Consider the following 12,721-nt stretch of genomic DNA (forward strand, 5'->3'; position numbering starts at 1 on the left):
TACATTTCGCAGGAAGTGGTCATCAGGTAAAAGGGAATTTGGTAGCCCATTGGCCACCAACTGCATCCTACCCAGAGGGCATTTTTTGAGCATAAGTAGGGCATCCCTGGTACCCAGAACTCGAATCTCGACTGTACTAGAATAAGGACCGAGGAAGGACAGCCCTACTGCACTGTGGAACTGACAAAGATAGGCTGCACCATCATGGACTGCACCTGTTGAACTTGGTGACTAGCAAAGGAGAGGACTGTGCCTGCTGCGTCCTGCTCAAGAAGTCATCTCCAGAGCCCAGCTAAAGCCAAGAGACTCAAAGGGTCAGTGAGCTGGTCTCCTGTTCACAGCACAAGGACACAACAGCTGAGAAGCCTGCTGGGGCAAGTTGGTAGCACAAAGTCTTCACCCTGCTACCAACTGCTGCCTTGCAACACAGGGACGAGGTCCCAAAGCACAAAGTTGCACCAGAGTTCGCCGAGCGCATGAGTATTATCAGAGTGCAGCGTGCACCCCCAGAGGACACGCTATTGACTCAGGCAGGATTGGCCTGTGATCAAGATTCTGGGTGACCGGTAGTCCAGTGGCGACTGGACTTCTGCCAGCACGGAGAGGGACTTAGAGGGAAGTCAACCACGTGACCTGGATCACCTCAACCCCTTGGTGGACTGAGGAGGGGTCGCAGCAAGACTCTTGTTGACCGCACGGCATCGACACCATCATTTGATCATCCGACTTTCCTTGCATCAGTACCACCTCAATAGGAAAGCCCTCCAAAGGATAAGGATAAAAGTGCCTAGAACTGCCTGAAAACTCCTTCACCTGATGAGGTAACTGTTCCTGCTCCCTATGACTGGCTCTCTACTGGAGTTGGTCACACAAAGTGACTCTAAGTGACCACACTGCAGTTAGCCTAAAGTTTTTGCTGAAAAGGTTTCTAAGCGCCAAATTCATTGAATTTGCCTGTGCTTGTTCTTATCATATTTGTTGAATTTGCCAGTGCTTGTTCACGGTTGACGGAAATGTTTTGATTTGCTATACCTTAAGTTTTCTGTATCATGGGAACCCTCCAGTGGATCTTGTTTGTTGTAGTGGCTAAAAATACAATCTATTTTTACAAATTAGTGTCTTGTTGATTCCTTCTTCAATTGTTTTGGAAATGTTTAAATGCTTTACACTTGTTCCCACTTCGCCACAGCAGGGACTAGCTCCTCCAGTGCAGCAGTGAAAGAAACACTTTTAAAGATAACAGTCTACTGATCTTATACTCCGGCTTGGATCCATCACTGAAACAGGGGCACAAGCGCTACTTTGTTGGAGGGATGTGGGGGGATAGTTTTCCTTCTCCGTTTGTTAAGGAACAGTCAGAAGCTGGGAAAATACTGGACATAATGAAATAACCTAAACAGATCTCATGTTTAACACGGCATTGCTTAGATCACCAGCCTAAATCATCTTTGAGAGTATAACAGATTATCAAACCCCGCGCGGTCACCAGATTACTCTTCTCTGTTCAGCTGAACAGGGTTTGATGGGTATGTGGGGTACAGTAGAGGTACATGTTTACAGGGATGGCTCTACTAGATCTGGGAGCTTATAGGAATGGAGAAAATATTAATGTCAATAAAACGAACAGTTGAGCAATTTGTGATGGTTTGGAAACAATGTATGATTATTTTGGCAGCAGAATTTAAGGAGATTACTTGCCCTAGGTACTCAAGTGTACTTAGAATCACTGGATCAGAGTAAACAAGATGAGTGTCTGAGCCTCAAGTACATAAAATGAGTATGGAAACGTGGGAAGGCAAGAATATGCCCCAGATAGGATAAGAGCACTCAATGACACCTATAGAGATGGAAACAGGAGAGGGAGGAGGGTTTATTGTGGTTTTGAATTGAAATATCCAACTGCCTCTAGTGGTTAGTAGAGGTTGTTTGTATATTGAAAAATTATAATAAAAAGATCTGATCCTAAAAGGTTATATTGAAAGAAAAAAGCTTAACTTGCCTACATTTGTTGCCTATAGTATTAATTTCTACACGTTGTAAAATAAGAGATCCTAAATGTCAGAAAGGTACATGCCCATAAACAGGCCTTTCCTTTGCAGCTTTGGATTTTCTCAATTTCCTACTATTCTCTATCAACACGCCACCAATCCCCCAGTAGTTCTTCAGAGGACCGAGAATGGATTGTTTTAGGCATCATTTTGGAAATTAAAAAACCCCTTCAGTCTATCGCTCTTTTCTATTTGAGTTTGTATTTTAATAACAGATGTGCATATTCACTGTCCATTACATTATTTTGATTTACTGTTTTTCACAGCCTCTTTAAAGATTTTCACTCATTAAAGACATTTAAGAAAAGAAATAACAGTGGAGGAACAAAATACAAATCCCCACAGATGAGCAGATGGAAATACATGATAGAGGGAGACATGGAGGTAAGGCAAGTCAAGTTGAAATACAAAGACATACAAAGAGACACTTGGACACTTAAGGTAACAAAAGCACACAACACTATCATGGAAGACCCGTAACAGCATAATGCATAAGTTAATAAGAAATAATCGGAAAAACTGACCTCTATGGTGTAGAAACAATTGTACATGATTGGGATTATAAAGTTCATATCCATGGTTATCATCGCTTTGATGTGTGAAGTTGCATTTTGGAATGCTGTGAGGCGTACGTCAAAATGGATTTCATCTAGATGTCTGCGGTCAAAGGCATTCAACTAATAAAAACACAAAGTAAAAACACTATTAATTAAAACCATGAGATGAGTTTCACATGTACGCTTTGTTGTAGTAATCAATTAGCAAACATTATAAAAACAATGTCTCAGCCATGAAGGAATATGTAATTCTGCAAATTTATTACCATGTGATAAAACTGTCCATCTTTAAAGTACGAGTTACTTACCTTCGGTAACGATGTATCTGGTAGAGACGATTCTAGCAGCAGATTCTTTAACGTAGAATTATCCCCAGGGGTGATACTGGATCTGTTTTTTTTTCCCACAGCATCACTGCGCCCCGGCGATGGAGAGGGGCATCACGCGACTCCACCCAGGCGTTGTCCGTGTACATGTCGTGAAGTCCCAACCTGGAGTGCCTATGTCAGTTTATTTCGGGGAACTTTCCTGCACCATAGCGCGGGCAAAACTGTGAGTGTATAGGAACAGTGTGCGAAAGAGCAGAAAAAGTGGAAAAACGAATGGTGAGGAACTACACCATAAAGAGCAGTGCCCCAAAGGCAGGGAAAGGAATAAAGAACAGAGCCCAGTCCTAAGCAGCAACCCTGCCAGTACGGAGATAGCCCCCCTTGGAGACAAGGAACATATGTAAAAATATCATGATAACATATAGCAGGACTACAACCCCAACCAAAAACAATGAAGGGGAACCAGTCCGGGACAACCCAGGAACGGCCAAACTCCAAGAAAGCCCCATCACAGAGTGTGACAACCCTCATAAGGAACAAGGGGCAGAGGCACATCCAGAGGACAGCAGAGGGCCCAGAACCCTAGTGATAAAGGGGGGAGGGGGCAGGCCCCAACCTGAAGCAACCAGAGCATAAGGCCACCAAAGTACCTATAAACCGAAAGGGGAGGAAAAGGAACAATTAAACAGGATGACTATCCTGTCAGAAAGAGGGAAAGAATATACTCATAGAAGACACAGCCGCCCACAGGGAGGCGAGTGCAGAAGACCAAGCCAAAAGTCCTCGCAGAACGGGGAGGAAGGGCGGGCCGTGAAGGAATCTGCGGCTAGAATCGTCATTACCAGATACATCGTTACCAAAGGTAAGTAACTCATACATCTGATTGAGACTATTAGCTGCAGATTCCTTAACGTAGAATAGATACCCTATCCATACACAGAGGGGAGGAGGGTCTGCAAGAGGACCCCACCCGCCTGGCCATAACAGAGAGTCCCACAGGGGACGGTTCAAGCGGACAGGGCAAAGAGCCCCGTCCCCCCAGGCAAGGGGAACCCCTACACTTAAGAGGACCACCGACTCCAGAGGGTAATCAAGAAGACAAGAAAAGAGGTAGCCCGTCCTCACTCAGCAGAGGAAAAGAGGGCAAGGCGAAAGGAGGCCAAAGCACCCCACAACCATACAAGGCAACAGAACCTCCACCTAAGATCAAGACAATAAGAGGAGCACCGAGGGTGAAGAGCAACCTAGAGACTCCAAGGAAAAGAGGAAGCGCAAAGGAAAGCCCCCACCACCGGGAACACACCCAGTGAAGGGGGCAGCCGCGCCCGTCACAGCCAGAAGGCAATAGACCAGACAGAACGGCGGCGCCAGCAATTAGCAGACGGAAGCAGACAGGAAAGCCCAAGGTCACCCAGGAAGAACCATCCAACACTCCGCAGGGCCAGACTGCACCCGAAAGGAGGACAAGAACACAAGAGCCATCTCCTCCCGAGGGAGGAGAGGTAGAACTGAATGCAGGGCCCACTGGAAAAAGCGGCCAAGGCAAGGATGACTGTCCCACTACAGTGCCAAGAAGGCACAACGGTGCAGAAAGACAGTAGGTTGGCAACGGCAAGCACAGCCAGACGCCAAGAGCACTACGGAAGGATGCACCCAGGGCAAACCAGACATCAGCCGAAGGCCGAGAGCAAGAAGGCGAAAAAGGGCCCAGACACGCTTCAGGGAGGAGTCCGCACACACAGCCCGAAAAGAAGTGGAACCAGACAGAGCCCAGACGCCAGGCCGCAGACAGCAGGCCAGACCAGGCGAACAGCTCAGTGGCCCCGGAGAAGGACACCCCGGGGTGCAACTCAAGCCATTCCAAGCCATAAGCAAGAGGATTGCAACTGCAACATACCATAACGCCACGGAGAACAGAAGCCCAAAGGCGACCACAGATCCCCAGCACATGACAGAGCTATATAACAGCTACCACTGCCCCACACAGGGCAAGTTACGTCCCAAGACATGGGAACCTCTTAGGAAAAACTTCTGCAGCAGAGGACAACAGAAAAGGCAGCAGAAGGCTTGTCAAGCAGCCTAGACTCAGGGACAGCATGGTGTAGAAACCCAAAGCAAAAACACACAGTTAAGAAGGGACGGCCAGCAGCCAACAGAACCGCAGTCCCAACAAGGAGGACTCTAATGCACATGAAGCACACAGACCACACAACTGGGGCGACCTGCCCCAACAGAAGAACACCTCCCCAAAAACCAGATCAACTCACAGGTCACTGAGGAGGAGGAGGTGCCCGAAGCCTCGCCAAGAACCTCTGAAAGGCAGAGTCCGCAGGGGCGTGGAACAAAAGAGTGCCATCGAAAGGAAGGTCCATCAGCTGTTCCCGAACGTTCTCTGGGAACACACTGTCCTGAAGCCAGGCATAGCGACAAATCGCAAACGAAGAAGCCATGGCACGACCGAGCACCTCTGAGATGTCCAGAGCGGGGCGAAGATTAATCGCCGCCAGCTCCCAGCCATCCAACACATTTATTTTTTATTTTAGGAGTTTTGTATAGCGCTAGCTGGACCCATGGGTATCAGAGCGCTTCACAGCATATACAATATTGTACAAACAGATGCTACAGGAGAATGGGAGAACATGGGGGTTAGGGCAGGAGGGGAACAAGCAAATGGCCGAAGGGGGAGAGGAGCAGAGGGTGCAAGTCAGAACTGATGATCAACCATACATAATCGACATTCAAACCGTTTAAGCACAAAAAGATTTCTTGATCTGAGTCCGTGTTGTCAATCTCGAAATTTAGGAAAGATGGAGAGTCGTTGTGGAACTGTCCAGGGTCTATAAATTCGGTCCAGGGCGGTCGAGGAAGAGGGCTTTGAGTAGGCTCTTGAATTTTGGAAACGAGGAGATTGTTCCGAGGTGGGGTGGGAAGGAGTTCCAGATTTTTGGTGCATTTCCAAGAAAAGATTTGGCTGTGCTTCTATGCTTGCGAGTTTTTGGCGGGATGAGCACTAGGAAGTTGAAGCTTCTGAGGTTTCTGGACTGGCCTGCCCTTTTGAGTTTGGTGGCCAGGTATTCTGGTTTACCTGTGTGCAGAGCTTTTTGCGTGAGGCAGGCTGTTCTAAAGCTGGCTCGCAACTGAACAGGGAGCCATCGGAGTTCTCTGAGAGCTGGAGAGATGTGCTTGAATTTCTTAATTCCGGTGACCATTCTGGCTGCTGCGTTGAGGGTTGTCTTCAGGGGGGGGCAAGGTGGGTGCTGTCCCCGTCAAGGTAGCGATTCCGTAATCTATTCCGGAGAGGACCAGTGCTTGGGTGGCTTATTGTAGGTCCTTGGGTGGGAGGAAGGGTTTTATTTTGTATAGTAGTTTTAGGTCGAGAAAGGCACTTTTAGCAGATCTTGTGATGTGTTTCTTCATGTCAAGGTTTGGGTCTAGGGTGATCCCTAGAGATTTTACAGAGTCTGCCAAGGAGAGGTTACCATTGAGGGCATCAATGGTTTTGAGCCATTCTTCGATTTGTGGGTTATCGTCTTTGTTGGAAATGAGTAGTATTTCCGTTTTTTCTTGGTTAAGTTTCAGGTGATTGGTTGTGAGCCAGTGTTGAACCACCTTGAGCGTGTTGTTTAGTCTCTGGATGTCGTCAATGAGGTAGTTTCCAGATAGAGCTGCGTGTCGTCTGCATATAGATGAAAGGAGATGTTGGATTTCCTGAGTAGAGAAGTAAGGGGTTCAATGTAGATGTTGAAGAGCTGAGGGGATAGTACAGACCCTTCTGGAACACTTCGGATGACAGGGTGGAGGTCGGATTCGAAGTTTTTGATTTTTATTCTTTGTGATCGGTTGTGGAGAAAGGAAGAGAACCAGTGAAGGACCGTCTCTTGTAGATCAGCCCTTTCTTGAAGAACACTTATGAGCAATTTGTGGTCGACTGTATCGGATGTGGCCGATAAGTCTAGGAGGATGAGAAGGCAGCATTGATCCGAGTCGAGTGACTTGAGTAGGTCATCTATGACATTGAGGATTGTTGATTCAGTGCTGCATCCCTTTCTGAAGCCCGATTGGTGGGGAAATAGTAGTTTGATGTTTTCCAGGTGTTGGGTTAGCTGTGGGAGTACACATCTTTCCATGATTTTGGAGAAAAAAGAAAGGTTCGAGACATGTCTGAAATTATTCAGATTTTCAGTGTCTAGTCCTGGTTTCTTTAGTAGAGGTATGACTTGTCCTACTTTGAGGCAGTCAGGTACGATACCCGATGCCTCAAATCAACACAGGGACCCTCCTGAGAAGCGGCAGACATAAGGAACTCCGCTGAGTCCCACAAGCAAGAAGTGGCCCTAGCCAGAACGCACAGAGTGTTAAGGGCCCTCAGAGCCGCACTGGTAGAGGCGAACATATTGTGCCCCCAGGAGTCCAGCCTGCGGGCCTCCCGTGATGGTGGAGACAACAGAGGCGGCAGAGAGGGAAAGGCATTCTGCAAAAGAGGGCCTCTGGTAGAGGGGTGGATGGAAAGACACTGGATCATGCGGCGCTGGATGGTGGCGGGGCAGAAGGTGTTGGGGCACAGGGTCCCCCAGTGGCGGGACGGCCCCAAGTCCCCAAAAGAGAAGAGTAGAGTGAACCTTCAAAGGGAAGCAGCAGCTCCCTACCACCGGAGCCCTGATGGAGAACCTCCAGAAGATGATCTGCGGGGAAATGGGCAGCTGGATCACCCATGCACAAAATTCCCACAGCCGTGGAAACAGCGCGAGCGAAGGCCGCACCCGCCTCCGTAGGGCACCGTGGAGGGGAAAGCAGCTCCTCAGTAGGCGACGGCTGCAAACTAAGATGGACGTCCCCCAAGCCCACCGGGGGAAGGAAGGGCCAGGTCCAGAAAGGAGGTAGAGGGACCGAGGAGTGGGGGACCTGTGGCTCCTCTGGCGAAGACCGCGGCGATGGCGAGGAGCCGTCCTTAGACGACACCGGGGAAAAAGCCACGACGCGTCGGCCTGTCTTTTGTGAGGATGACACCAGAAAGCGTCGAACCTCTGGAGAAGAGGCGTCTGAGGACGAGTCAACAGGCCAACTTCGTCCTGGCGCCGTAGAGTCCGCAATGTGAGGCAGTACATCGTCGTCCGACGCCAGGGGAGACGCCGGAACAACCTCCTCCACAGAGCTCTGCGCAGGAGACCGGGGCGGCGAGGGAACGGCACCGGAAAGGCATCAACCTGACCTCGGACGAGGCAGCCGCCTGCATGGAGGGGCAAGAGGAACCCGGGGAAGGACGAGGGGTCCCCCGCCAACCTCAGCATGTGACCGGACGAGAAGGGCCCTCCGCCAGCCCCTGTGGCTCCGCTAGGGCCAGCAACCGCCAGCACCGAAGCAGCGTCACCACGGACAAGTCCACCGCCTGTCCCGAGGACCGAGTGCGACTCGGGGATGCGACCCGAGTCCCGGCGACCTCCTCCGACACCACAGAGACGCCAGCGGCGAAGCAGAGGCGCAGTGGTCCCAAGGAGGGACCCCAAAGGAAAGCACCCCAACGGCACCACATCCTCCGAACCTAGATCCGAATCAGTCAGCCCCAGAGCCGCCGGCGACGCCACGGAGGGCCCTGCACACTGCATGTGATCCGCTGATGTCCCAGGAGGGGAAGGAGGAGGAGGAGAAGCCAGCGAGGCCTTCAAAGCTGCCGCATATGTCTCCATCTGAGCTCTAGTCGCCCCCACACCGGGAAACGGCGGATAGGGGGACGACACGCGGGCCGCACCACCCGTGGCGAGCCCGCGCCATAACAGACCGGGAACCGTCCTTCTGGGATAAACTGCGACACTTACCAATAGGTGAGAGGCGCTCTTGCGGCCTGGGAGAGGGACGTTGTCCAAAACGGAGGCAGCGGTTTCGAGAGCCTTCCGCAGGGGCCGGGCGAAGTGACGATGCTGAATGGACAAGCGGGCGGAAAGAAGTTTCATCCAGCGCTCCCGCCGGGACTTCGGTTTCATCTGCTGGCACGCCTCGCAATCGGTGGAGTCTTGGTGTTCCCCCAAACACCACATGCAGATGGAGTGAGGATCCGTCGCCGACATCAGGCGTCCACAAGACGAGCACGTCTTTAAGCCCGAAGGCATTTGCACACTGTTCCAATACACACGTAAATAGCGAAAAAGAAAGGCCTGAACAGGCCCGGAGCATGATCCGGATTCGCGTTGCAAGCGGAAAAGGAAAAAATCTGACATAGGCGCGCTGGGGTAAGACCTATGTGACCCCGCTGACGTCATGTACGCACACGCCTGGGTGGAGTCGCATGATGCCGCCCCCAGGCGCGCATTGATGCTATGACAAAAAAAATTCCGGATCCAGTCTCACGCCTGGGGATAATTCTATGTTAAGGAATCTGCGGCTAATAGTCTCCATCAGATATGCTTCTCACCTTCAGTAACAAGATTTCCGGTGGTTACATAATGTTCAACTTATGAATACTTCTTTCAGGTTTCAGGCTGGTCAAGAAAACTTAGTTCGTCAGCACTAATTCACCAGCTCCACCAGGTAGCATCACACAGCTTCACACAATAATGTCTCTGGACATGATATCACCGGAGTATATTACTGGCCAAACAAATACATTGGCATCAGTTCTTGATATTCATTCTGTACCGCCATAGGGGTATGTAGAAAGGAATCCAGAGAGCCACAACAACGACAAATAAAGTACATATGTTTCATTATCTTGGGGTCTTTTAATCAAGGTATAAGTGAACAGGGAGGAGGGGCAGTGGAAAGGAATATGAGGGAAGACTATGTATTCACTAGAAAGATAAGGAATATGATACTTACCAGTATGCATCCGTGTAGGGCTTCTGACACTCATATCTGTGCGTAGATCGCCCCCTAGTGTTGGGTCCGGATGATTGCACTTTGTTGTCTTGGAAGAGTATTCAAAGTATCACGAGATAGGTGACTCCTCCCTTGGACTGCAGTGCGCATGGGCATCTTCTCCATCCTCAGATTGTTTTTCGCCATTGTGGCAGAGATGGAGATAGTAAAGTAAGAGATGGCCATGCCAAAGATAATGCTGCAGCTGCGACAGGCACCGGGGAGGAGGGCGGGCGATATGAAGGTCAGCAGCCCTACATGCCAAGAACAGATGCATACTGGTAAGTAGCATATTCCGTTCGAGGCATGTGGGCTGCTGAATTCATATCTGTGCATAGACTGTATAGCAGTATCTCCTCTAGCGGTGGTTACCTGTGCCAGCTGCAGCAGTTGGAAAAAGAGTTTTGAGGACAGCCTGGCCTACAGTAGCTTGCGGTTTTGCTTGCACGTCTACACAGTAGTGTTTTGTGAAAGTGTGTATGGTGGTCCATGTGGCTGCCTTACAAATGTCTTCAAGGGGAATATTCCCTAGGAAAGCCATGGATGCCCCCATTTTCCTTGTAGTGTGTGCTCTTGGGGGGACTGTTAAAGTGCGTTTTGCCTTTTGATAGCATATCTGAATGCATTTAACTATCCATCTGGCTATTCCTGACTTTGAAATAGGATTTCCTTTGTGTTGTGGTGCAAAAGCAACAAATAGTTGTTTTGTTTTCCTAAATGATTTAGTTCTGTCTATGTAATAAAGTAGGGCTCTTTTCACATCCAATGTGTATAGGGCTCTCTCAGCTACTGACTGTGGATTTTGAAAGAACACTGGCAGTTCTATTGATTGGTTGATATGGAAATTGGATACAACCTTAGGCATGAACTTAGGGTTCGTTCTAAGAACCACCCTGTTGGCGTGTACCTGCATGAAAGGTTCTTGAATTGTTAGTGCTTGTAATTCGCTCACTCTTCTGAGTGAGGTAATTGCAACTAAGAACGCGACCTTCCACGTTAAGAATTGTAGTTCGCATGAGTGTAGAGGTTCGAAAGGAGGTCCCATAAGTCTGGTAAGCACTATATTTAGATTCCAGACTGGGGAAGGGGGGTGTCTTGGAGGGATCACCCTTTTCAAACCCTCCATGAATGCTTTGATTGCTGGTACTCTAAACAGTGAAAGGTGTTATCTGTTTTGAAGGTATGCTGCTATAGCAGCGAGGTGTAGTCGTATAGAAGAGTATGCTAAGTTACATCTTTGTAGATGCAGCCGGTAACATATAATGTTTTGTATGGAAGCGTCTAACGGGTTGATTTGGTTGTTGTTGCAGTAGATAACAAATCTCTTCCATTTAGCTTCATAGCATGCTCGTTTGGTTGACCGTCTTGCCTCCCTAATGAAGTTCATGCAGTCTGGGGGCAAGTTAAGGTATCCAAATTCTAAGACCTCAGGAGCCAGATCGCTAGGTTCATCTGATTGGGATCTGGGTGTCTGATTTCTCCATGGTTCTGAGTTAGAAGATGGGGTGCAAGGCACAGTCTTGGATGAGGAACTACTGAAAGTTCTAGGAACGTTGTGTACCACGGTTGTCTCGCCCATGTGGGAGCAACTAGGATTAGCGTGAGTGAGTGTTGTCGCAGTTTGCGTGCCACCAGCGGGATCAGCGGTGCTGGGGGAAAAGCGTACGCAAATCTGCCTGACAAGTTCATCCATATCGCATTGCCCTGTGACAACGGATGTAGGAACCTGGCGGCAAAGTACTGGCATTTGGAGTTTTCTTTTGTGGCAAACAGGTCTATCTCTGAGTGACCCCATTCTTCGAAGAATGTTTGTAGAACCTGGGGGTGAATCTCCCATTCGTGTAGTTGTTGGCTGTGCCTGCTGAGCAGGTCAGCAATCTGATTGTCCTTCCCTGGAAGGTGTTCCGCTAGGAGAAATTTTTTTGGGGGGGAATCGCCCACTTCCATATGCTTTGTGCCAGATGGGACAGCTGTGGAGAGTGCGTTCCTCCCTGTTTCTGCATGTAGTACATTGCGGTCATGTTGTCCGTCCGGATCAACACCGTCTTGCTGTACAAGTGTTTCTGAAATGCTTTTAGGGCTAGGAATATTGCTAGCAACTCTAGTTAGTTGATATGCAGCCTTTTCTGCTTGGTTGTCCAGAGCCCTTGTACTGTGTATTGAAGGAGATGGGCTCCCCAGCCTGTCAGTGATGCGTCCGCTGTTAGTACTAGTTGTGGATCCGGCTCTTGGAACAGTTGCCCCTTGGAAAGATTTTGTGGATTCCACCACTGCAGAGAGTTGTGAGCGCGACTGTCCACCAACACTAGGTCATTTAGTTGTCCTTGAGCCTGGTTCCATGGCCGTGCTAGGCATTCTTGTAATGGACGCATTTGAAGTCTGGCATGGGGAACAATGAATATGCAGGAGGCCATCATGCCTATGAGCTGCATAAAGACTCGAGCTTGGAGAGAGTGCTGCGGTAGGAATTTGCGAATGAGTGTTTGCATATTGGCTTCTGACTCACTCGTGTTTAAGTGCCCAGCCCCCAGCGTAGCGCTCCGCATTTGCGTAGCTCATTTCAGCTAATAGTGTATTTCGTGCAAAGTGTACAGCGCCGTCACTACAGTTGTCCTTCTCAGGCTTAATATTCTCTGAAACCTGTATGCATAGCGCTGCTGCTCGCATTAGTCGTTGTGCATTCTATCAGCCTTCGCATAGCGCCGTGTTGTTATTTGGGAGCCCTCCATTTTGTTGTGCCTGCAGCCCGTCCCTCCCCCTTCGCTAACGCCTCCCAGCTCCCCCTCCCACCCACGAAGCACTTGGAACTACTCGGCTGAGAAACCCCTGTGACCAGCTGAACTCCCAGTGAAGCGGTTGCTCCTGCCCACCTCCCGACCGACCTACAAGCGCCCTGTGGTATCGTAGCGCTGAATATTTACTGCAGCATATTGCTATT

General features: G+C 49.5%; 1 protein-coding gene across 2 annotated transcripts in view; it reads right to left on the reverse strand.

Moving 5' to 3' along the window:
- Window positions 1-12,721, reverse strand: part of UTP20 (UTP20 small subunit processome component) — a 1,109,880-nt gene that overhangs the window by 492,076 nt on the left and 605,083 nt on the right. For both annotated transcript variants that reach the window (XM_078675325.1, XM_078675316.1), the window contains exon 35: window positions 2,573-2,725. In XM_078675325.1, the coding sequence (XP_078531451.1) occupies window positions 2,573-2,725 (153 nt within the window). The remainder of the gene's footprint in view (window positions 1-2,572; window positions 2,726-12,721) is intronic.

The sequence above is a fragment of the Lissotriton helveticus genome, chromosome 1_1 (genome assembly GCF_964261635.1).
Source record: "Lissotriton helveticus chromosome 1_1, aLisHel1.1, whole genome shotgun sequence".
Lineage (NCBI taxonomy): Eukaryota > Metazoa > Chordata > Amphibia > Caudata > Salamandridae > Lissotriton > Lissotriton helveticus.